Raw genomic sequence first — 26292 nt, forward strand, 5'->3', positions numbered from 1 at the left:
TTTCCAAATACTGCACCATCCTCAAAACTTCCCCTCAAGTCTCCTCAACTCCTGTCAACTTTTGTAAATTGGTGCATCATTGTTATTGACCTATCTGCTTGAGGCATTCAGTCCTTCCAATGAACTTTTATCTAGTTTCTCATAATTTCACACACATCAATTAAATTGTCACCTATGTTTCCTCTATTCCAAAGAATGTAACCTCAGCCTGAGTAATCTTTCCTTTATGGCAAAAATGTTCCAAAGCTGGTAAATTCCCTTAAGTCTCTTTTGCACCCTCTCTTGTGTGATTACATTTTTCCTGTACTGAGGTGATCAGATGCATAGAAACTAGGAGCAGGATTAGGCCAATCGGCCCTTTGAGCCTGCTCCTCCATTCAGCTGAGCCTGTATCTCAATGCCATCTTTTTTCTTTCTCCCCATACCCTTTTGATGCTTTTTAAATATAAAATTGTACCTATCTGTTTCTTGAATATATTCAGTAACTTGGCCACCACATCCTTCAGTGGTGGATAATTCCACAGGTTCACTAACCTTTGATTGAAGAAATGATTTCTCATCTCAGTCCTGAATGGCTTTCCTTATATCTTGATCTGTGTGCCCTCTGTATGTAGAATGCCCAATCAAGAAAAATATCCTCTCTGCATCTAGATTGTTCAGCTGAGATTAGATTATATTACAGTTTGGAAACAGGCCCTTCGGCCCAACAAGTCCACACTGACCCACCGAAGCATAACCCACCCATTCCCCTACCTAACACTATGGGCAATTTAGCATGGCCAATTCACCTGAGCTGCACATCTTTGGACTGTGGGAGGAAACCGGAGCACCCGGAGGAAACCCACGCAGACACGGGCAGAATGTGCAAACTCCACACAGTGAGTCGCCTGAGGCGGGAATTGAACCCGGGTCTCTGGCGCTGTGAGGCAGCAGTGCTAACCACTGTGCCACCGTGCCGCCCACAGCTGTGTAAGTTGGCATGGACGGGTTGGACTGAAGGGTCTGTTTCCATGCTGTACATCTCTATGACTCTATGTTTCAATCAGAACCCCTTTATCCTTTGAAACTCGAGTGAAATCAGGTGGAGTTGAACCAATCTCTCCTCCATAGGACAGTCCTGCCGTCCCTGCTATCAGGCTAGTGAACCTCCACTACACTCACTCTATGGCAAAAATATTTCCTTTCTTAGGTAGGGAGATCAAAACTGCATACAACACTCCAGATGGTGTCTCACCAAGGTTCTGTATAACTGCAGTAAGACACGCTTACATCTGGACTCAAATCCTCTTGCAATCAAATCCAACTCTCCATTTGCCTTCCTAATTGCTTACTGTACCTACCTGTCTAATTTCAATGACCCTTCTGCAAGGGCACTCAGATGCCTTTGTATATCCACAGTTCTCAATAAATCACCATTTTAAAACTAATGTGCATAACTTCACATTTACCATGTTGTACTGCACCTGCCATGTGTTTGCCCATCCACTTAACTTGTCTGAATCATCTTGAAGTCTCCTTGCATCCTTAAGGGCTACGGGGAGAATGCGGGTAAGTGGAGTTGAAATGCCCATCAGCCATGATTGAATGGCGGAGTGGACTCGATGGGCCGAATGGCCTTACTTCCGCTCCTATGTCTTATGGTCTTATCCTCTTCACTACTCATAATCTTATACATTTTCATGTCATACAGTCATAGAGATGTACAGCACGGAAACAGACCCTTTGGTCCAACTTTCTGGATTAGTGGTGCTGGAAGAGCACAGCAGTTCAGGCAGCATCCAAGGAGCTTCGAAATCGACGTTTCGAGCAAAAGCCCTTCATCAGGAATTTGACTGCCTTTATTCCTGATGAAGGGCTTTTGCCCGAAACGTCGATTTCGAAGCTCCTTGGATGCTGCCTGAACTGCTGTGCTCTTCCAGCACCACTAATCCAGAATCTGGTTTCCAGCATCTGCGGTCATTGTTTTTACCTTTGGTCCAACTTGTCTATGCCAACCAGATATCCTAACCCAATCTAGTCCCACCTGCCAGCACCTGGCCCATATCCCTCCAAACCCTTCCTATTCATACACCCATCCAGTTACTTTTAACTGTTGCAATTGTGCCAGCCTTCACCACTTCCTCTGGCAGCTCATTCCATATACATACCAATCCTTGAGTGAAAAGGTTGCCCCTTAGGTCTCTTTTATATCTTTCCCCTCTCACCCTAAACCAATGCCCTCTAGTTCTGGACTCTTCTACCCCCAGGAAAAGACTTTGTCTATTTATCCTATCCATACCCCTCATAATTTTGTAAACCTCTATAAGGCCACCCCTCAGCTTCCGCGCTCCAGGGGAAACAGCCCCAGCCTGTTCAGCCTCTCCCTATAGCTCAAATCCTCCAACCCTGGCAACATCCTTGTAAATGTTTTCTGAAACCTTTCAAGTTTCACAACATCTTTTTGATAGGAATAAGACCAGAATTGCATGCAATATTCCAACAGTGGCCTAACCAAGGTCCTGTACAGCCGCAACATGACCTCCCAACTCCTGTACTCAATACTCTGACCAATAAAGGAAAGCATACCAAACACCTTCTTCACTATCCTATTTACCTGCGACTCTACTTTCAAGGAGCTATGAACCTGCACTCCAAGATCTCTTTGTTCAGCAACACTCCCTAGGACCTTACCCTTAAGTGTATAAGTCCTGCTAAGATTTGCTTTCCCAAAATGCAGCACCTCACATTTGTCTAAATTAAACTCCATCTGCCACTTCTCAGCCCATTGGCCCATCTGATCAAGATCCTATTCTAATCTGAAGTAACCTTCTTCGCTGTCCACTACACCTCCAATTTTGGTGTCACCAGCAAACTTACTAACTATGGTTCTTATGCTCACATCCAAATCATTTATATAAATGACTAAAAATAGTGGACTCAACACCGATTCTTGTGGCACTCCACTGGTCACAGGCCTCCAGTCTGAAAAACAACCCTACACCACCACCGTCTGTCATCTACCTTTAAGCCAGTTCTGTATCCAAATGGCTAGTTCACCCTATATTCCATGAGATCTAACCTTGCTCACCAGTCTCCTATGGGGATGATTTCCCATGCACTAAGCCATGTTGAATATCCCTGATCAGTCCTTGCCTTTCCAAATACATGTACATCCTGTCCCTCAGGATTCCCTCCAACAACTTGCCCACCATAGACGTCAGGCTCACTGGTCTGTAGTTCCTTGGCTTCTCCTTACCACCAGTGGCACCACATTAGCCAACCACCAGTCTTCCGGCACCTTACCTGTGACTATAGATGATACAAATAACTCAGTAAGAAGCCCAGCAATCACTTCCCTAGCTTCCCACAGAGTTCTAGGGTACACCTGATCAGATCCTGGGGATTTATCCACTCATCCATAGACACTTTTCAAGATGTCACCCTCTATTTCCCTACATTCTATATCTGTCATCAACAAACTTTCCTATTGTGGTAGTATAGTGGTCTTATTACAATACTATTAATGTAGACATCCAGGTAGTGTTCTGAGGACCCTGGTTAAAATCCCTCCTTCCACAGCAGATGGTGGAATTTGAATTCAGTTAAAAAAAAATCTGGAATAAAGACTAATAATAATCATGAATCCACTGCCGATTATTGGAAAAACTAAGTTCCATCTGGGAAGAAAATCTCTTCTCCTTACCTGCTCTAGCCTACATGTGACTCCAGACTCTCAAAGTGATTGCTGAGACCTGTGGTGAAGATTCAATCAATAAATGTTGACTTAGCCAACGATGGCAACATCCTATGGAAGGTGAAAAACATCTTGGAAATGTTGTCTTTGGACGTCTCAATCAGGTCATCTATTTACATATAGTAAATAGCTGTGGTCCAAGCACTGACCATTGTAGTATTCAGCTAGTCACCACCTGCCACATGGAAAAAGACCCATTTATTTTCTTCTACGTTTCCCACCTGTCAACCAATCCTCAATCCTTGCCAGTATATTAACTCTGTGTTTTAACTTTGCTCACTGACTTATTATGAGGGAATGTATCAAAAGCCTTCTGAAAATCCAAATACACGACATGTACTTGTTCTCCCCCATCTAGTAATAGAATAATGCAGATTGGGTTACCATCTTTGTGGAACACCTCTGCTCTGTCCAAAAAAATTGATCTTGACCAGGTTGTCAATTTGCTCACTGAGCTGGTGGGTTTGTTTTCAGATGTTTCATCCCATGTTGGTTAAAATCCTGACCTTCCACTTGCCTTCCACTTTTATATACCACCATGTTCCCAAGCCAAAATTTACATCTCAGAGCTACTGCAGTCCTCCACCACTTCATTTTCTGCCTAGGTACCTTAAAACAGTCAGGACTCAACATCATGTTTAACAATTTCAGAGTGTGACCACCTTTCTTCATGTTTGTTACTCACTCCCACGCGCCAGGTCCTGTTCTGTATGGGTTGCTCCAGCACAGCCACCCCATTTTCTCACACTGATACTTTCCATTCGCACTCATTCAGCATTTATCTTCCTCCCAGTGTATCATCAGCAATCGCTTACTCTGCTTCTCCTTTCTTTGTTTCGCCCCCCCCTCCCAACCTCTCTCCATTTCCATCTATACTGTTCACCCCTCTCCATCTCCCTAACTTTCAGTATAAATATTGCCATTTCCCAATTGCTTTCAGTTCTGACGATGAGTCATTGGACTTGTATCGTTAACTCAGTTTTTCTCTCCACAGACCTGATGAGTTTCCCTAACATATTCTGTTTTTATTTCAATAATCCAACATCCATAGTTCTTTGTTTTAATTTAATGAATAATTAACTTTTTATAAAAATAGTAAGCATTACTCTGAATGAGGCCTATCAACTGTTTTGCACTGTTCCAACATTAACTTTTTCATTCTGTGCCTTTGTCTGTCCACCTGTCTTGCTACATTCAGAGATTTGTGGACATTATAATGTGTTTTTGTTCTTGCATTTGCTTTTGTGCTTCTCTGTTGCAGTCACTCATTTTCAGTACTTCTTTGTATTAATTGTTTCCCTGAAAAGAATTACCTCACATTTCTCCAAATTGAATTCGGTTTGCCAATTTGAACCACATGACCATCCGTTTATATTTGCCTACAGTCTACAGCTTTGTTTTCCTTAAGAAAAGCTATACTGGCAATTTTTTTAAACTTCTGAATCAGGTCCCCTGCAGTTAGATCTAAATCTTTGATTATACCAAGATGCAAAGAACCTGAAACTGAGCCTAGTATGATCCCATTAGAAGCAGCTTTCCAGTCACATCAACACCTCCAACCATTATCCTTTCCTCCCACTGGACTAATTTTAGATTCAATGTGCCATTTTCCCTTGGGTCTAATGGTTTTCACTTTTCCATGCAGTGTTCGTGTGGGATCTTGTTACAAGGCTCATGAAAATCCATGTCAACTTCTTCAAAAGCTGTACATTCATTGAACCTCTTTTGTTGTCACCTCAAAAAATTCACTCCAGTTCATCAGACACAAACCAGTTCTTAATATATTCATGCTGACTGCACTTGATTGATTTGTGCCTTTCTGACGAGCAACTTATACTGTCCCTTAGAATTCTTTAGAGTAATTTGTCTACCACTGAGGTTAGGCTGCCAAATCTGTAATTACTTGATCTATCCTTTCCTCCCTCATTTAAAAAAAAACTGTGTAATGGTGGCAGTCTTCTGACTCCAACACTATACCCAAGGATATATCCTATAGGAGAGGATTGGAAAATGTGGTCAGAGCTTCTTCTTTTCCTTTCAGTACTTCTCTCAGAAGCCTTAAGTATGTTCTAGATTTGAAAGTTTAGCTATTTCAAAGATACTAAAACTACTAATACTATGCCCCCCCCCCAAAGCTGTATTTATTACATTCCATATGGTACACTCTTCCTTATCTATGATGTCTGTATTGTCCCTTTCTCTGTGAAGACAGGCACAAAGAATTCATTAAGAAGCATTTCTTGAGCCTCCAAACACAGGTTCCCTTTTTGATCTGTAATAAGTTATCATCTTGCTGTTTGTGTATATTCATAAAAAAAACTTGCACTTTCTTTGACGACTAACATTCTTTCATGCTTTCCTAATTTCCATTTTACTCGTGCACTCTTTTAGAGTCCTGGGCTTTCCAGGAAGAAAGGGCACCCTTCAGCCAAAGAAAAAATAGTATAAATCAAGTACATAGCATATAGTACAAAAGCAAATGTTTTCGTGAAGAGAAAACTAAGGGGTGTAAAATGATCAGGTCTAGGTATCTACCAGCAAAGCCTAATCAACTCTCAGGCATTGACTCAAGAGGAAAGGAACATTCAGGTGATAAATGCCAGAAACAACCACCTCTAACACGAGAGGATCTAATTACCTCCCCTTGATGTTCAGTGGCATTACCATCACTGAATCACCCACTATTGTGACAATACAATGGCTTTAAGAGGGGTATTTTGTCCTGGTTTTTTTATGAAGAGAAATAGAATCAGAGGTGATGAGCGGTCTGTTCCAGGCCAATAATGTAAATAGCCTGTGGGGCCTTGGGGTTTTTAGTTAACGTTGGAACAATAGAAACAGCATGAAGGGTGGGTTCAAACTCCCATAGAACCAAGGTTTTAGTTTAACTTTCAGTAATTGCTGGGTTATGGAAGCTGCTATAACATCTCTCCCTGCTACAGCAAAATGCTTGAGTTTTCTCTCTCTCTTTCTCTTTCTCTCTCTCACACACACTCTCAAAGCTTTCTCTTGATGTTATTTTCTCCTGGTCTGGAGCATTGCATGTGAGACAATCTATTTTACTAAATTTGTCTTTGCCATGTATGTGTTTATGGGATGTTACTATATTGGAATAGTTATTGTTTAGTAGTTAAATCATCTATTAATCTATTAAGTTTTCCAATAAGTTATTCCGATTCTTCTCTCTCGTATTTGTATTTTAACTATAGTGTAAGAAAAAAGGGTGTTTTGCTTCAAGCCTGGTAGTGTGACCAGTCAAATTGCACCTGGAATACAACGCTTTACACTTGCCTTTAAGAATAAGGAAAACTTGGGGTCTAAGCTGTCTGCTTAATATATTTTGAGTAGATTTGGTCTGGTCCCTAATATTATCAAAATCCTGGTGTTGCCATTAACCAGAAACTGAACTGAATGAGGCACAAGGGCAGTTCATTGGTTAGGAATTCTTTGGTGAGTTAATTACCTTTTGATTCCCCAAAATTTGCCTACTGTCTGTAAAGCATATGTCAACTGTACTGGAATATGCATACTGGCCTGGATGAGTAAAAAGCACCACCAACACTCAACATTTCATAGAGGCATACAACACCGCTCGTTGGGGTTACCAGACATCCCAAACTAAACTTGTCCCATTGCCAGCATTTGGCCTGTATCCCTCTAAATCCTTCCTATTCATAAACCCATGCAGATGCCGTTTAAATGTTGTAATTATAACAGCCTCCACCACATTGTCTGGCAGCTTATTCATACATGACTACCCTCTGTATGATCAAGTTACCCCTTTAGGTCCTTTTTGATCTTTCCCCTCTCACCTTAAACGTCTGTCCTCTAATTTTGGACTCCCCCACTCTAGGAAAAAGATCTTGGCTATTCACCCTTTCCATGCCCCTCATGACTTTATAAACCATTATAAGGTCACTCCTCAGCCTCCAATGCTCCAGGGAGAAAAGTCCCAGCTTATTTTATAGTCAGAACCTGGCAAGTGTTTATGTTACAAAAACAGATATTTCTGGAAACACTCAATAGGTCTGGCAGCATCTGAAGAGAGTAAGCAAAGTTAATGTGTCAACTTCAATGACCCCTTCAGCCATCTTAAGGGGTTAATGCCAGTGGGGATTAGGCCATTTAACTTGATTAGCCCACTTGACCTCAATTTGCAGTGGCAGGGAAAAGTAATTCACTAGCCTTTTGCTATGTACTTATTCTGGGTAGAATTAGGAACTTACTGCCTGAGTAAGTGATGCCTCCCACTCCCACACTGACCATAGGGAAAGCAAAGACCAACCCCTCATCACTTCCCCCCACCCTCAACACTAAAGCATCTTTGCTGTACAGAGAATTTAGTGATGCGCCTGTGCAACATTTTAGGATGTTTGAATATGTTGATGTGCTATGTGAAGGCAAGTTATAGTTTTTGTTGCTGCTTCACTATTTCAGAATTCAGCTTTTTTAAAATTTCACTTTGTTTTGGGTGTTGAAGCCACGATCCTTTTTTCAGACTTGGCTCAGCATGAAGCTGTTAAACAATCAACATTCCTAAGTCTTGTAGCTTCCTCAATTCACAGCTGTTGTTTACCCTTCTCAGCAAAGCACTTTCACAGCAGAAACATAAATTCATGTTTTTAGTACAATGTCAAAAATTCTTTGGGTGAGTTCTCAATCTCTGCTCTAAGTTAGACCAAACACATCATCTGTTTTTTTTCTGCTAATTAACAGTTGGCTATAGAGTTGAACGTGCTGTTCTTCTTTGCACCTGTAGGTCAGTTGCAGAGGCTTGATTATAAATTACCAATTATATATTTGGAAGTTAGAGCTGACATTGCAGGTGATGTGTTGTAACTGGAGTGTTTAGGTATTGGCTCTGTATCTTGAGGATCTTCTGTACAGAGTTGTTCAGTTAGATGCTGAACTCCAGACATCATGATGTATCTGCTAGGGGAAAGTTATCAGAACACTTTGATGCAAAAACCACTCTCAATCCTCATGATTGATGTTAGTTTGGATTTGGTGAGGAGCAGGAGGGGCCAATCAGGCAGTTGTGGAACCCAGGATGTAGCAACAGAGACATCTGAACCTTAAGAAATCACGAGGAACTTGTTACCTGTATCAGAAGAAGTACTACAAGAAAATGTGCAATTGACCTTCATGGTACAAGAGGTGACTGAAGGAAGTAGTGGTCAAAACAAAAAGAGATGTATTGGCAGCAGAGGTTATTATAATATTGGAAATAGATAAGTTTCTTGCTGCAGTGATCAAAAGTCCAAAAGGCTCTGCTGCCGACCAAGTATCAGAATTAAGCATGTTTCTAATAACTCTGTAAAATAAGACTTGCATTTATAGAGTATCCTCCAAAACCTCAAGTTGTTCCTAAGCACTTTACATCCAATTGAGTACATTTATAATGTTGTTACAATTTTACTATTGGAAACATAGCAACCAGTTTGTACACAGAGCCTTCACAACCTGAATTTCATGTAAAATTGGCAAAGAGTATGGTTTAAAGAGATATAATCATACAGCACAGCAGATGTTCTTCAGACCATCAATTCTGCGCTGACCTATCTAAATTAATCCCACTTTCCAGTACTTGGCCCATAGCCTTGAATGTTGTGACATTTCAAATTCTCACCATTGTACTTTTTAAAGGTTGAGTTTTCTTGCCATTACTCCTTTCCCAGACAGTGTATTCCACCATCCTCAGGGAGCAAAATTATTCTTCAAATTCCATCTAAACATTCTGCCCTTCACCTTAAACCTATATCCCTTTGTTATTGACACTTCAACGAAAGGGAACATCTGCTTCCTATCAACCTTGTACATACCCCTCATACTAATATACCTCAATCTGGTGCCTTCTCTGCTCTAAAGAAAACAACCCAAGTTTATCCAGCGTCTCTTCATAGCTAAAGTGCTCCAACGCATACAATGTCCTGGTGAATCTCCTTTGCAATCATCTCCTTGCAGTAGTGAGGCAACCAGAACTGCACAAAACACTCCAGGTGTGGTCTAACCAAAGTTTTGTACAGGTCCAAACTAACCTCCCTTGTAGTTTATGCCATGACTAATATTGGCAAGTATCCTTATGTTGACTTAACTATCCTATTATCCTGATCTGATGCCTTCAGGGATCTGTGGACAAGCACCCCAAGATCTCTGTTCCTCAGACTTTTGTAGTGTCCTGCGATTCATTGGATGCTCCCATATCTTGTTACTTGTTCTAAAGTGCATCACCACATATTTTTCCAGGTTAAATTCCATCTGCCACTGATCTGCCCATCTGACCAGCATTAAATTCCATCTGAACAGTTTATGTCATTGTGTAACCTAAGACCTTCACTATTAACAACTCAGCCAATCTTTAAGTATTCCATAAGCTTATTTATCATTCCCCTTATAATCTCATCTATGTCATTAAGATATATTGTAAGCAATAATGGACCCAGTACTGTTACCAGTGGTATGCCACACAGCACCAGCCTCCTGTCATATAAACAGCTTTCCACCACCACTCTTTGTTTCCTTCCAGCAAGCTAATGTTAGATACACCTGGTCAAGTTACCCTGGATCTCATGTGCTCTTATCTTCTTTATCAGCCTATGTGGACCATATCAAAGGCTTTGTTGAAATCCCTATAAACTATGTCAACTGCAGTTTCCTCATGCACACATCTGATCACTTCCTTAAAAAATTCTATTAAATTTGTTAGTCATGACCTCTCTCTGACAAAGCCATGCTGACCATCCTTGATTAAATCTTGCCTGTCTGAGTGGAGACTAATTGTTCCCTTTAGAATTTTCTCCAATAGTTTTGCTACCATTATTGTGAAACTCACTGATCTGTGGATTATCTCTATCACCTTTGTTGAAAAGTGGAACCATATAAGCTGTCCTCCAGTCCTCTGGTATCTCCCGCATGGTGAGAGAGGAATTAAAAGTTAGCATTTCCTCTCTCTGATCTTCCACAGCAGCAAGGGATACAACTCATCCACACCTGGGGAATTGTCCACGTTTAAGCATGCCAAAATTTCTAATACCTCCTCACTCCTGATGTCAAAACTGCCCAAGAACCTGTCAGTCCCTCTTCCCAAATTCTATACCTACTTCCTCCTTCTCCAAAGTGAAGACAGAAGTTCTTGTTTAACACTGCCAATGTCCTCCGGCTCCAAGTGCAGAGTGCCCTCTTGGTCCCTACTGGTCCCTACTCTTTCACAGGTTACCCTTTTCCCCTTAATATATTTCCACCAATGCTATTTCATGTCCCCTCTTTGCTCTCCTAATTGCTTTCTTAAGTTACCCCTTGCTCATCTTTACCCCACTATAGACCCTCCATTGTTTTACACCCTTCATATCTGCTAAAAGCCTTTTTTTTTCTTATGAAGCCCTGAATATTCCTAGATATCCAAGATTCTCTGGACTTGTTACTGATACATTTCACCCTAAAGGAGTGATGTTTGGCCTGTACTCTCATTTCCTTTTTGAACACCCCACCCTTCCTTCCTCCTCCTCCCCCCCACCCCCCGCTCTGTTGTAGATTTTCCTACAATTAGCTGTTCCCGAAATACTTTGGCCAAATCCTGCCTTATTTTAATAAAATCAACCTTCCACCATCCCAAAACTGTTCTTTGCCTACCATCTTTTAAGTAACAAATTTAAGTCATTGTTGCTGTCACAAAAGTGCTCCCCCATTGTCACCTTGAACACCTGTCCACCTTCGTTCCCCAGAATTAGGTCTAGCATTGCTTTATCCCGTGTTGGACCTTGTACGTGTGGAGCTGCTATGAATACAATTCCAGAAATCCATCCTCTCTAATCCCTTAACACAATGTCTATTCCAGTTACTGTTGGGCAAGTTGAAATCCTCTAAAATAATTACCCTTGTTATGGGATCAGGCCAGACCCCCTCAAAACATTTCAAGAAAGTAGCGCAGACCCTAACTTTGCTAGTTGTTTTAAGCAAGTGTACAATAGATATTCCAGGAATAATGCTGTTGGCCCAACCACTTAGTTTTAAACAAAACAGAATTTATTTGCAAGATTACTGAATGAAACACAAACAATAGAGAACAGAATATAGAATAACGTAAATATCCAAAAACCCTGCAGATTATCCCAACTTAATGATGCTGTTCTAAACACTTGCAACAACCTAAATGGAGTCAAGTTAGGTAAAAGGGAAGTGCAATGAGATCTAGATGTTCTAGTACATCAGTCAATGAAAGCAAGCATGCAGGTACAGCAGGCAGTGAAGAAAGCTAATGGCATGCTGGCCTTCAAACAAGAGGAATTGAGTATAGGAGCAAAGAGGTCCTTCTGCAGCTGTACAGGGCCCTGGTGAGACGGCACCTGGAGTATTGTGTGCAATTTTGGTCTCCAAATTTGAGGAAGGACATTTTGGCTATTGAGGGAGTGTACCGTAGGTTCACGAGGTCAATTCCCAGAATTGAAAGATTGGAGCGACTGGACGTACATACACTTGAGTTTAGAAGGATGAGAGGGGATCTGATTGAGACGTGTAAGATTATTAAAGGATTGGACACTCTGGACACAGGAAGCAGAGTGTGTTTAACAATAAGGGGGTAGGCCATTTAGAACAGAGTTTAGAAGATACTTCTTCACCCAGAGAGTGGTGGGTGTATGGAATGCTCTGCCCCTGAAAGCATTGGAGGCCAAGTCTCTGGATACTTTCAAGAAAGAGTTGAATAGAGCTCTTAAGGATAGTGGGGTCAAGGGTTATGGGGATAAGGCGAGAACAGGATAATGATTGTAGATGATCAGCCATGATCATAATGAATGGTGGTGCTGGCCCAAAGGGCCAAATGGCCTACTTCTGCACCTATTGTCTATTGTCTATAATCCCCATAAATGCCCTTGACAAAAAAAGGTAAAAATCAAACAGAGGATCTTAAAGCAGAGTTGTCAGAGAGACGGTGTTTCAGCATGGATCTGTTTCTTTGGGTCCGGCAGCTTCACAACTGACTGCTTTCAGTGAACAGCCAGACTGATAAAACCAAACCAAACCAAACCAAACCAAGCCAGAGGAAAGTAGTAGAAAGCTGAGCCGGGAGAACTGGTCACTCTCCATTTGATTGTACAAGTGTTTTTTTCAAAGCTTGATAGCATTCTCAAGTAGTTAAACCCAGACTTGTCAGAATCACTGCTTTTACGACCTCTGAAAAAAAACCAAGGGCGGCATGACCTTGTTAAAGGAGCAGCATTGTCACTTCCTATTTGTATTGTTTTTACACACCTCAGTGGATTGTCTATAGATCTGCTTCTCTTTCACCTACTGACTGTTTGGGGGCCTATAATACACGACGAACAAGGTGATTGCCCCTTTTTTTATTCCTAAGCTCTATCCGCTCTATTCCTAACCTCATTTGAAGATCCTTTCAAGATACCATCCCACCTTACTGCAGTAACTGACTGTTTAATTAGTAATACCATACCCTGTCTTGCCTAAAGATTCTATACCCTGTAACATTGAGTTTCCAGTTCTGCCCTACCTAAACCACATCTCTGTGATAGCAGTAATATCTTAATTCCATATATCAATCCATGCTCTTAGCTCATCTGTCTTATTCTAAAGTAGAATAGAAGTAGAGAGCTTTTTTGGGGGTAGCATGGTGGCTCAGTGGCAGAGACCCAGGTTTGATTCCACCCTTAAGTGACTTTGGAGTTTGCACATTCTCCCTGTGTCTATGTGGGTTTTCTCCAGGTGCTCCAGTTTCCTCTCAAAGTCCAAACATATATAGATTTCAGTGAATCGACCATGCTAAATTGCATATAGTTTCCAGGAATGTGCAGGCTAGACGGATTATCCAGGAGAAATTCAGGGTTACGGGGATAGGTGGGGCAGTGTACAGTCTCGTCTTGTTATCTTGAAACGCACATGTCTGAATTCTCTCTGATTTGGTTCCTTTACTATAGTATGCTGTCCCTAGTGATTTGGGAGATGAATGTTTAGGGCCATAGAATACTGGCATCAGTACTGGGGAATGAGTGACCTATTCTATTGGGATAGGTTACATTTAAACTGTTTTAGAACCTGCCTTCCAGAAAGTTGAATAAATTGCTTTGAAACTAAAGGTGGAAATGCCACAATTTAATTGAAGAAATTTATTACATCTGAAGAGATAAATCAAATATTTGAATCAGTTTCACAATTTGGTAAAGATGAGTGGAGTGTGCCAGAAAAAGACAGAGTCTAGATTAGAGAGGTGCTGGAAAAGCACAGCAGGTCAGCCAGCATCCGAGGAGCAGGAAAATCGACATTTCGGGCAAAAGCTCTTCATCAAAACAATCCTGATGAAGGGCTTTTGCCTGCAACGTCAATTTTCCTGCTCCTCGGAAGCTGCCTGACCTGCTTTGCTTTTCCAGCATCACTCTAACCTAGACTCTGATTTCTAGCATCTGCAGTCCTCACTTTTGCCCAGAAAAAGACAGAGTTTAGATGAACAATTAAATCAGGGAATTTACCAAAAAGTTTGAAAGTGCATTGTTTGATCATACAGAATGTTCCTAAGGTAGATAAATTAATGACACTAATAGAGATAAGTATATTTGATCTAATGCCACAGTTGCGAAATAATGGTGGGTTGGTAACCCTGATTTTAAAAATGATGTGCTAATGCAGGCAGTAGTGCAGAATAAGCATGGCTTGGAAATCAGGAAATAGAATCTGTATCAATGAATATTGAGTTAACTACATGAAGGCTAGTATCCCATCACAAGTCACCTTCTTTTTGAATGTGCATAGTACATGACACTGACCCAGCTGGCTCCTAGGGTGAATGGAACCCCTGAAAATCCTGTTTATGTATGTCAGCCAGGGCTCCCTGATTGTACCAGATTAATAGCCCCAACCAGGGAACTGGTTGTTCACCTGGCTGATGTCCACCTGGCTGACTTCATTCCAGTCACTGCAGATATATGAAATAAAAGGGGCTGAGAACACTGGTGGGAATAGTTTCTTGGTCATCAACCGTAACTATAGCTTTGGCCAAAGTAGAAATCAAGAAAGAGGAGGAACTGATAAAGGAAATGCAATAAATGTGCCAAGCTTTAAATTTCATACAAACTGGACTAATTGGATTGATAAAAATAGTTTGGAGATTAAACTAACGGATTGCATCTAAGACAGTTTCATAGAACAATAAAATAAAAGAAAAATACTGCAGTTGTTCGAAATATAAACAATAGCAATAAATGATGGAAATATTCAATAGATCTGTGGAGAATGAAACAGAGTTAACGTTTCAGGCCAATGATCAAGTTGATCAGTGCTTGAAAGGATCAATGCTTGAAAGGCTGAATGACTTACTTCCCTTCAGTCTTAACATCCTTCAACAGAACTAGAAAAAGATGTAACTGATTGTAAGTAACCACAAAGACAACGAGGTGGGCAAGGAGAAGATGAGATGCATTTGTACTTTTGAGTATCGGAGTTGAGATGTCATGTTGAGGTTGTACAGGACATTGGTGAGGCCTCTTCTGGAGTACTGAATGCAGTTCTGGTTGCCTTGTTACAGGAAAGATATTATTAAACAGGGGAGGGTTCAGAAAAGATTCATCAGGATGTAGCCAGGAATGAAAGGTTTGAGTTATAAAAATAAGCCGGATAGGCTGGGACCTTTTTCACTGGAGCATTGGGGGTTGAGGGGTGACCTTATAGAGATTTAGAAGAATGAGAGGTATAGATAAGGTGAGCAGTAAAGATCTTTTCCCTAAGCTGAGGGAGTTCAAAAAGGGGCATATTTTTAAGCTGAGAGGAGAAAGGTTTAAGAAGGATGTGAGGGGCATCTTTTTTACATGGAGAGTGGTTAGTGTGTGGAATGAACTGCCAGAGGATGGATGCAGATACAGCTACAATGTTAAAAAATATTTGGATAAGTGCATGAATAGGAAGGATTTGGAGGGATATGGGCCACATACAAGCAGGTGGGACTAATTTAGTTTGGAAACGTGGTCTGCATGGAGTAGTTGGACTGAAGGCTCTGTTTCCATGCTGTATGACTCTGTGAACAGTATTTCATTCCAAGTGTTAATTTGGTGTATGTTCTTTATCTCTTTGCCTTTTCTTCTGTTTCTAGCTTATGGAAAAGTATTTCTTGTGAGGAAAATCAGTGGTCACGATACCGGAAAGCTTTTTGCCATGAAGGTGCTGAAGAAGGCAACAATAGTTCAAAAAGCAAAGACTGCAGAGCACACCAGGACAGAGCGTCAAGTATTGGAACACATTCGACAATCACCTTTCCTTGTCACATTACATTATGCTTTTCAGACAGATACAAAACTCCATCTTATTTTAGGTAACATCACAAATAGATTTTACTTTTTTAAACTTGCCAGTTCTCGTCATGTTCTTCTCCTGAAGGTGTTTTCTTATATATGGACCATGGAGATGGTTAATAAATTCTGGGCTTGTCAGCGAAGCCCAATAAATGAAAATGTATTGGATAAAAAAAATGCAATTTTACTAATGTCACTGGTATCTCACCCAGTTGATTGTTACTTAAGAGGAGTCTTTAGTAAATGTTTGCAAACAATTAAATCACCCTGTTTGTGATCTCACCCAACATCCACGTTTCCAGAAGAGGTTGTTATGTGGATGTCAGCAGTGGGAACTCTGCCCATTTCTCACATCCCCATTAAAGTGGGGCCAAATACAAAATTGAGGCAAATGGTCTTGTCTGTATTCCTCCAATTGAACACTGATTACAGGCCAATCCTGAAATTTCCTGGCCTGTGTGGCTTTATTATTTGCTGTGTAAACTCACTTAATGAATGATTGACTGACTGAATTTATCTTTCAGGATCACAGTACACCATGATCTAGTTTTAATGTTATTGCTATTCTAGTCACATGACCTCCAAAAATAGCGCAATCTTACAAAGTCTGACTGCATTTACTTTCCTTGTGAAACAGTGACACGCCAGAGTGCAGAGGTTAGTTTATCATGATAATTCATACTGTAGGTGACATTTTTTAAAAAATGGGATCCATTTATATAGTGACTGTACATACATTTACTTCCTTATGCCACCAATATGATATTAGCGGTTTTTCCTTCTCCATAATGACATTGTTTTCTGGCATTTGATTTAACTTGATGTTAATATTGATTTTTTTTAAATTGCCAGTTAAAGTACACTGTCATTTTATGAAGTTATGAATTAGAAGCAGACCATTAAGGCCCTCAGCCTGCTCTGCCATTTCATAAGATCATGTTTGATATTATTGTGGCCTCAATTCCACGTTTCCCTAAGCTCCAGTATCCTTTGACTCCCTTGTTAATCAAGAATCTGCCTACCACTGCCTTAAAAAATACTCAATAACCCTGCCTCCAATCATTTCTGAGAAAGAGTCCAAAGTTTTATGACCTTCTAAGAAAAAGAAAACTCCTCCTCTTCTGCTCCTTTTAGGAATCCCCCTAGTTGTAGTTTTTCTCATGAAGGAAACTACCTTTCAGCATCTTGTCAAGTGCCATCAGACTCTTTATATGTATTAATAAAATCACAGCTCATTGTTGTCTGAACTCCAGTTGGTACAGGTCCACCCTGTTCACTCTTTCTTCATAAGATAACCTCCTTCCCATCCCATGTATCAGTTAAGTGAACTTTTTCTGAAATTTATTTACATTTGCATCCTTCCTTAAAGATTATACATAGTACTCCAAATGTGGCATCCCCAAAATTTTATACAACCAAAGTGAAGCTTCTTTACTTTTATGTTCCATTCTCCTTGGAAAGGCAAACATTCAGTTGCAGCCATTGATTAGTAAGGCAACAGTATATTCATATACAAGAGCACCAAGGTTACTTTGTATCTGAGTTGTGAAGATTGTCTGTACTTAAATGAATATTGGTTTTCTTTTTTTTTGCCAAAGTGGACAAGTTTGCATTTACTCACATTATATTTCGCCTACCAAATATTTACTCACTCACTTAACTTGTAGCACTTTGCAGATTTCTTATGACCTTTTCACAACTTACTTTCCTACCTAATCTTGTATTATCAAGCAAATTTAGGAATCATGCCTTTTGTCACTTCATACATGTAACCAGCTGAAGCCCTGATTCTTCTTGCTCAGTATTCATCACATTCTACCAGGTGGAAATTCATCATTTATATATAAGTTCTGTTTTCTATTATCCAAGCAATTCTGTCTCAATGCTAGTATGTTATCTCTTACTCCATGAGCTCTTGTTTTGTGTAATAAGTTTTTAATGTGACACATACTCAAATGCCTCTGAAATTGTAAATACAGTACATGCACTATTTCTCCTTTGCTTTTTACTTCCTCAAAGAGCTGTAATAAACCAGTCAAATATGATTTCCCTTTCTTAAAATCATGTTAAGTATACATTTGTTGCATTCAAATTTCTAAGTGCCTTTTTGTAATCTTGTTTAACCTAATGGTGTCTAGCATTCTCCTGATGAAAGATGTTAGGCTAACTTGTTTATATTTCTCTGATTTGTGCCCCTCATCTGCAGCGTTTCTTAAATACAGGAGTCACATTTACTATCTTCCAATCTGATGGACTTTTCTGGAATCGAGAGAATTTTGGAACATTAAAATCAATATGGTCACTTCTTTTAACGCCTTAGGGTGAAGCTCATCAGGGTTAGAGGACTTGTCAGATTTTATTAAAACAATTCCAATTATGAGGGAAAAGATGCTGAGTAAATTGTTCTGAGTTCCTTGTTCCCTTTCACATGTTGATTCAGTTATTTCTGGAATATTAGTTGTGTTCTCTACAATGAAAACAGGCATACAACATCTGTTCAATTCACTTGCCATTTCCCAATTTTCCGTTATTAATTCCCCAAACACTCTCTGTAAGACCAACACTCACTTTACTTACTGTCTCTTTTCACACCTATAAAACTCTTCCTTTTATATTTCTAGATAGGCCTCTTTCATAACCTAATTTACCTTATTAATCTTTTATTAATGCTTTGCTGTTCTTGTGTTTAATCTTTATGAAATTATATGACTTATTATTCCAGTTTGATGCTATTTTTGATGTCCATCATTAGCCACAGACATGAATCCTTCCTTTAGAATCTTTTTCATTGCAATTTATATTTTCTGAGTATTCTGAAATATCTCCTTAAATATCTGCCTCTCTCCTGCTCCTTGATCTACAGACCTATTTCTGAACCTAACCAGTACATTTACTGTTAGGAATTAGTCTCATAATTCACTTATTTGCCTTTATTTTTTCTTATCTTTACCCAAACTTTTACATCCTGATCCACAGAACTAAAGTTATCTCTCCATGTTGTACCAATATAATCCTTAATTAATAGAATGACCCCTCTACCTTTGCTTAGCTACCGGTTCTTTCAAAATGTGTTTTAACTATGAATTTTCAGGTTCTGGTCTTTCCCTTCTTATTGCCATATCTTTGTGATGGCTATTTTGAAATGTTTAGCCAGTGCTGCTATCAACTATACCTGTATGCATACTTAAATGAGGTGACAAGCAATTGTACATGGAAGTCTTGTTGTCCATCTGTTTATCAGTTTTCAGACTTGCGCATCTTTCTTGGAACTTCAACTCATCCTAAACCTTTTATACAATTAGTAAAAGGTTAGTTAGATATGGAGAAAGTGCTTTGATTTGTGCAGGATTCTGAGGCTAGATGTTTCTAATATAAGATAGTTACTAATAACACTTCTTGGATCCATGATGTAGAATTTATGATCTCAAGGGACACTGGTAACTTTTGAAAGGAAATTTGAGTTTCCAGTTATCAACTTAAAGAGATTTCACCTTAAAACTTCAAAAGAACTAATTCTGATTTATATGTTTTTTAACGCTTATTTTGCAAACCTAAACATCTTAACTGACTATTCCCTTTTCTTAATTCCACCCAAGATTTCCCCAATGCTTCTATAGAATCCACTGCTGATCTCCTCTAGGTTAATCAGTCATGTCTGACAATTCTGATTCTGTAGATATTTGGATTTTTATTCAAGTATGGGTTCCACTCTCTATTTCTGCTTATTGTTTGTGATCCCAGAGAATTAAGTCACAAGGTTCCACAATTTTGAACAGACAAATTAAACTTTGTTGTACTGTTTGAATTTTGTAGCATAATCTACAATATATACAACTTATACTCTAACATCCACAATTAACATGAGGCAAGTATGGATTACGAGGCAAGGTATTGCTGAGTACTCAATAAAGAAGATCAAATAGTAGAATTGATTAATTTATTGTTGTCACATGTACTGAGATATAGTGAAAAGTGTTGTTTTGCATGTTATACAGGCAGATTGTACCATACAAAGTGCACTGTAACAGAACAGAGTGGAGAGTATCGTGTTACAGATACAAGAAGGTGTAGAGAAAGATCAGAATTAATATTTCACAGGTCCATTTAAAAGTTTGATAACAATGGAGAAGGAACTGTTCTTGAATCTGTTCATATGTGTATTCAAACTTAGATCTTCTCATCGACAGAAGAGGTTGGAAGAGAGTAGAACTGGGATGGAAGGGAGTAACATGAATTTCTCACCAAAACTCCAGACATCGGTGACACAGTAGGTCACTATATCTCACCAAAATGTTGTCTCTTTTTTTGAGGGATTCTAATTCTTCACTTTCAAAGTTCTAGCTAGCTTAGAAATTTCCTGCAAAGTCACTCCATCACAGGCTACTCAATAACTGGTGTTGTCCTGGTAAATCATTCTCTTCCCCTGAATTGAATTGAATTGAATTGAATTAAATTTATTATCACATGTACCGAGGCACAGTGAAAAGCTTTGTCTTGCGAGCAATACAGGCAGATCACAGAGTTCAGGGGCATAGATAAGTAAATAATACGTTAACAGTGGCAAAAACAAAACACAAATACAGGCGAATGTTAAGAGTTTGTGAGTCCATTCAGTATTCTCTGAGGCCATTCAGTATTCTAACAACAATAGGGTAGAAAATGTTTTGAAACCAGCTGGTGCGTGTTTTCAGGCTTCTGTATCCTCTCCCCGATGGTAGAGGTATCTTCTGTATCTTCTCCCCAATGCGTCTTGAAACAGGCAGTGACAGTGGCCTGCTGCAGGGAGAGATTGAAGGTGTCCGAGAAGACCTTTGCGCATGCTCTGAGTACACGGCCTGGTACTCTGTCTGGTCCCATCGCTTTCCTTGGATTCACACAGAGGAAAACTGATCTGACTTCTCATGCAATGACTGTTGGAATAGGTTAGTCAGGACTTGTCAGAATAGGTGTTATCTCTCTGTCGATATTCTGCTCAAAGTGAGCATAAAAGGCATTGAGACAATCTGGGAGGGATGTGTCATCGTCTGCTATCTTGTACTGTCTCTTTTTAGAACCTGTGATGTCAGTCAGTCCTTGCCAGAGTCGCAGTCTGTCTGTCTGGGTCTCTAGTTTGGATCGGTATTGGTCCTTTGCTGTCTTAATGGCTCTGCAAAGGTCATACTTGGATTCCTCATATTTGAGTTGGTCTCCTGATCTGAAGGCCGTATCCCTGGTTTTTAGCATGTTCTGTCTGTTCTGATTCATCCAGGGTTTCCTGTTGGGGGACACCCGGATTGACTTCCTTGGTATTGACTTGCTGATAATGTCTGTGACGGTGGTGGCATTCTCATCCAAGGTACCTGCGGACACGGCCCATCAGCTGATTCCAGACAACACCGGAGTTGATCCTCTGCCTCCTCTGACCAGCACTGGACCTGTATCCATGAGTGGTAGAATACAGCACATCCAGAGCTTCCTCAACCTTTGTTTGTGGTGGTATGAACACAGCAGTTAATACAGCAGCAATAAATTTTCATGGGGCCATATTTGATGGTGAGAAATTCAAGGTTTTGGGAGCAATGGCTGCCCAGGGGTTGCAATGTCCATGCACCACAAATTGTTGATTAAAAAGCAAACGCCTCCACCCTTTGTCTTACCCGAGGATGCTGTACTGTCCATGCGATGGATAGAAAAACCATCGATCTGAAATGCGCAATTGGGAATAGATGGGTTGAGCCAGGTTTCTGTGAAGCAGAGTGCGTAGAGTCCCGCAGTTCACGCTGGAAGCTGAGCCGTGATCTGTGTTTGTCCATCTTGTTCTCCAGAGATTGTACATTTGCTAGGAATAAGACAATAGACAATAGATGCAGGAGTAGGCCATTCTGCCCTTCGAGCCTGCACCACCATTCAATATGATCATGGCTGATCATCCTTAATCAGTATCCTGTTCCTGCCTTATCTCCACAACCCTTTATTCCACTATCGTTGAGAGCTCTATCCAACTCTTTCTTAAATGAATCCAGAGACTGGGCCTCCACTGCCCTCTGGGGCAGAGCATTCCACACAGCCACCACTCTCTGGGTGAAGAAGTTTCTCCTCTTCTCTGTCCTAAATGGTCTACCCCGTATTTTTAAGCTGTGTCCTCTGGTTCGGCACTCACCCATCAGCGGAAACATGTTTCCTGCCTCCAGAGTGTCCAATCTTTTAATAATCTTATACGTCTCAATCAGATCCCCTCTCAGTCTTCTAAACTCAGGGGTAGTCGCTCCAGTCTTTCAGTGTAAGGTAGTCCTGCCATTCCAGGAATTGACCTCGTGAACCTACGCTGCACTCCCTCAATAGCCAGAATGTCTTTCCTCAAATTTGGAGACCAGAACTGCACACAGTACTCCAGGTGTGGTCTCACCAGGGCCCTGTACAGCTGCAGAAGAACCTCTTTGCTTCTATACTCAATCCCTTTTGTTATGAAGGCCAGCATGCTATTAGCCTTCTTCACTACCTGCTGTACCTGCATGCTTACCCTCATTGACTGGTGTTCAAGAACGCCCAGATCTCTCTGTACTGCCCCTTTACCTAAATTGATTCCATTTAGGTAGTAATCTGCCTTCCTGTTCTTGCCACTATAGTGGATACCATACATTTATCCACATTAAACTGCATCGGCCATGCATCTGACCACTAAGCTAAGAAGGGAGTCTTGAAATTACGTAGTTTTAGTCTTACTAGCAGGCTGGCATACTTACCTCGCTTCCAGGAGAAAGTGAGGTCTGCAGATGCTGGAGATCAGAGCTGAAAATGTGTTGCTGGAAAAGCGCAGCAGGTCAGGCAGCATCCAGGGAACAGGAGAATCGACGTTTCGGGCATAACCCTTCCTGAAGAAGGGCTTATGCCCGAAACGTCGATTCTCCTGTTCCCTGGATGCTGCCTGACCTGCTGCGCTTTTCCAGCAACACATTTTCAGCTCTTACCTCGCTTCCACGCAGGTTTCTTACATTTGATTGGTCAGGGGGTCTGTTGGAATGGAGTGTGACTGCTTCCAGTTAAGTGATCCTTCCTAGGACACAGTGGAGCAGGTATATTCCAGTTTAGTATATTTTTGGAGAGGGTCTACTTAGGACCCAGTGTAGCAGGTAATTTACTGTTTCGTTTTTTTTAGTGGAGGGAATTTGCTTAGGACCCAGTGGAGAAGTTCCTGGTTTCAGTTTCTGCTGATTTGTTGCTCCAGGTCCAGCCATGTTTTTTGCAAAGGTGTTTGGGCTGCTCTCCAGGTATGTTCTGAGAGATTTCATGTCAGGCAGGGGTCTTATGGGGTCAGGAGCATTTTGTGACAGTTCTCCTTCCTGGGGCAGGTCTCTCAGGTTCTTCCATTTTCCGTAGGCCCCAAGCATGGTGCCTCTGGCTGGCCTGGCCTTCCAGGGTGGTCGGATGAGTCGTGGGCAACATGTGGTCTGCTGCCTTCATCCAGTAAGCTGGCTTTCAGTATTGGAGGAGCTTCAAACCTTGAGATTGCATTCAAACATCTACGCTGGCACAATTCAAATTCTTTTGCAGTGAACCATCAAGCACTATTTGTGGGTTTCTTTGACTTCCAATATGTCTTATATACATAGTACTCACTGTACGTTAGTTTCCTTCAACCCCACTCTCAGCTGCTAACATAGAGCCACCTTCCTTCCACCACTTAACTGCTGTTTTTTGTGAAGAAAAACATGCAGTTAAATCCAAGCAGTTGTCTTTCTGCAATCTATCCACAGCTGCTATAACTGGAATGTCCCAAATAGAGATTTCAATTAATTTTATTCACATGTGGGCATAGATATTTCTGGCTGGCCAGCATTTATTACGCATCCGTAGTTGTCCTTGAGAAGGTGGTAGTGAGCTGCCGCCTTGAACTGCTACTGTCCATGTGTTAAGTCCATGTTAATTCCTTTGATCTGAAAAATTAATGTGTACTTCAGAATCTTTCCTTATTTAGTCCCTCTTCGCTTTCAAAGTTTGTTTCATCTGAGACCCACACGAATAATTTAAAACCAGTCTGAAAACAATTGTATCCGTGTTGTCTTTTCTTGTTGTTTTCACACTTCTAGCTCTGACTTTGTCTGTGCACATGGATAGATGTTTGATGTGTAAATACTGTATGTGATCTAGCAACTTCTGAATCCCAGTATTTCTATTATTTTCCATTTAGCTTTCGAGAAATGAAATTTGTAGAAGTTGTGTTCCTGCAAAATATGAGTTGTGAACTTAAACATTTTCACATCAGAAAGAATTCAGGAGAAATGCCTTTTCTGAGTGATTGGAATGTAGAATTTGCTACTTCATAGATACAGGGAAATTTAGAAAATATCAGGAGGCTATTTGTCTCATGAAGCCTGCTTTGCTAGTCAATATGATCATTGGAGTAGCAAATTCAACTCCATGCTCACCTTCTATTTGCATACCCCTTAATGCCTTTAGTCTCGAGAAATCTATTTCTTACTTAAATATATTTAGTGTCTAGGCCTCCATCACCTTATGTGGTAGCGAATTGCATAGGTTCACCACCCTAATGTCAGTCCTAAATGGTCTCCCATATTCTGAGATTGTTACTCTAAGTTTTGGACCTCTCCCCAGATAGGATGTGTCATCCCTGAATCCAGTCTATGCATCCCTGTCATAATTGTATGCATCTCTATGAGATTTCCTCTCATTTTTCTGAACTCCAGTGACCACAGGCCTAGATGAACCAATCTCTATTTATATGACAATCCCACCATTTCATGAATCGCTGTGATAAACCTTTGCTGCATTCTCTCTATGACAAGTGTATCTTTGCTTGGGTAAGGAGAACAAAACTACTCCAAGAAATGTGATACCATCCAGGACAAAGAGCCCACTTGAATGGCTCAACATCCTCAAACTTTCACTCTCTTCACCACTGATGCTCAGTAGCAGGAGTGTGTACATCTACAAGATACACTGCAGAAATTCCTGAAGGTTCCTTCAAGAGCACTTTTCAAACCCACAATCACTACCACCTAGAAAGACAAAGGCAGCAGACACATGGGAATATCATTGCTGGCAACTTTCCCTCCAAGCCACTTACTTGGAAATATATTGCTGTTCTTTCAGTGTTGTTGGGTCAAAATCTTGGATCTCATTCCGTAATAGCATTGTAACTCTACTTACACCGAATGGATTGCAGCAGTTCAAGAAGGAAGCTCACCACAATCTTTCTGAGAGCAACTAAGGATGAGCAATAAAGACCTAGCCAGTGACTCCCACAACCCATAAATGAATAAGAAAAAGATGTAGTCTCACGAAGGCCCAATGCAACTGCAATAAGACATCTTTGGTTGTATATTCAAATCCCCTTGTAATGTAGGTCAGCATATAAGTGGCCTTTCATGAGTATTTGAAACAAATTGCTTATATACATGTAAGAGAAGAAAAAGTAGAGATATGCTGACAGCATAAGATAATGTAAATGAAGTAAGGTAAAGAGGAGGCTTGCATGGAGTATAATTGCCAGCTTCACTAAATGGCCTAATTGTCTCCTATAAATTCTAGAAAATAATCTTTGTTTCCAGTAAATCGAAGTATTCTTCTTAGTTTTGTGAGAGCAAAAGTAGACAAGATATTTTAGAAAAAGAATTTAGATTTTCTGAGTGCAGCAGATGTTGCTTTGAATATTATGAATCAAGTGGCAATTAAGTCAACATACAATAATTGGAGTCGTTATTAGGTTTCCATTTAAGATTTTTCTAAAGTGTGAATCATTATACGTTCTTTGACTTTATATGTTTTAGGTAAACTAAAATAATTTCCTGTTGGAAAATTTTGTTTGGGTAAATGTAAAACTTGCATTTCCCCTTCCCACCCTTCAGCTACCTTCAGAAGTAGACGATCTCTGCGATTGTATGTGTGACCAATGCTTTAAAAGGTTGTAAAAGGTATTTATGTTTCTGTATCAAGTGCAAAGTCTAAATAGTGTAATTTAAAGACATATCAGTGGATATATACATACTTTCTTCAGTATTTAGCTGACATGTTTTCAGGCTTGAAAAGTCAAAATTTGATAGACTTTTAAACAGAATTAAATCAAGAACTGTGGGAATTTCATGTTTAAATTTGCATTTTAATGGGTAGATGCATTTCTGCCAGTAATGACTGATGTGGGAGAAATGCAGGTGCACTTATAATAGTTGTTTTACATGTATCAAAGAAAGTGGTAATTGTCTTATAAAGTTAGGAGTGCGATCAATGGCCAGTAATTCGTTCTTAATCTCTGGAAACTGAAGCCTGTGCTGGGAA

At 40.3% G+C, this 26292-nt stretch overlaps 1 protein-coding gene across 3 annotated transcripts in view; it reads left to right on the plus strand.

The window, feature by feature from the left end:
• The window catches only part of LOC122553352 (ribosomal protein S6 kinase A5), a 235604-nt gene that overhangs the window by 89024 nt on the left and 120288 nt on the right, over window positions 1–26292 (plus strand). For all 3 annotated transcript variants that reach the window (XM_043696941.2, XM_087989593.1, XM_087989592.1), the window contains one exon: window positions 15822–16040. In XM_043696941.2, the coding sequence (XP_043552876.1) occupies window positions 15822–16040 (219 nt within the window). The remainder of the gene's footprint in view (window positions 1–15821; window positions 16041–26292) is intronic.

This window comes from Chiloscyllium plagiosum, unplaced genomic scaffold, assembly GCF_037043375.1.
Source record: "Chiloscyllium plagiosum isolate Xiang-an unplaced genomic scaffold, Cpla_swu_hap1 HiC_scaffold_8, whole genome shotgun sequence".
NCBI classification, from domain to species: domain Eukaryota; kingdom Metazoa; phylum Chordata; class Chondrichthyes; order Orectolobiformes; family Hemiscylliidae; genus Chiloscyllium; species Chiloscyllium plagiosum.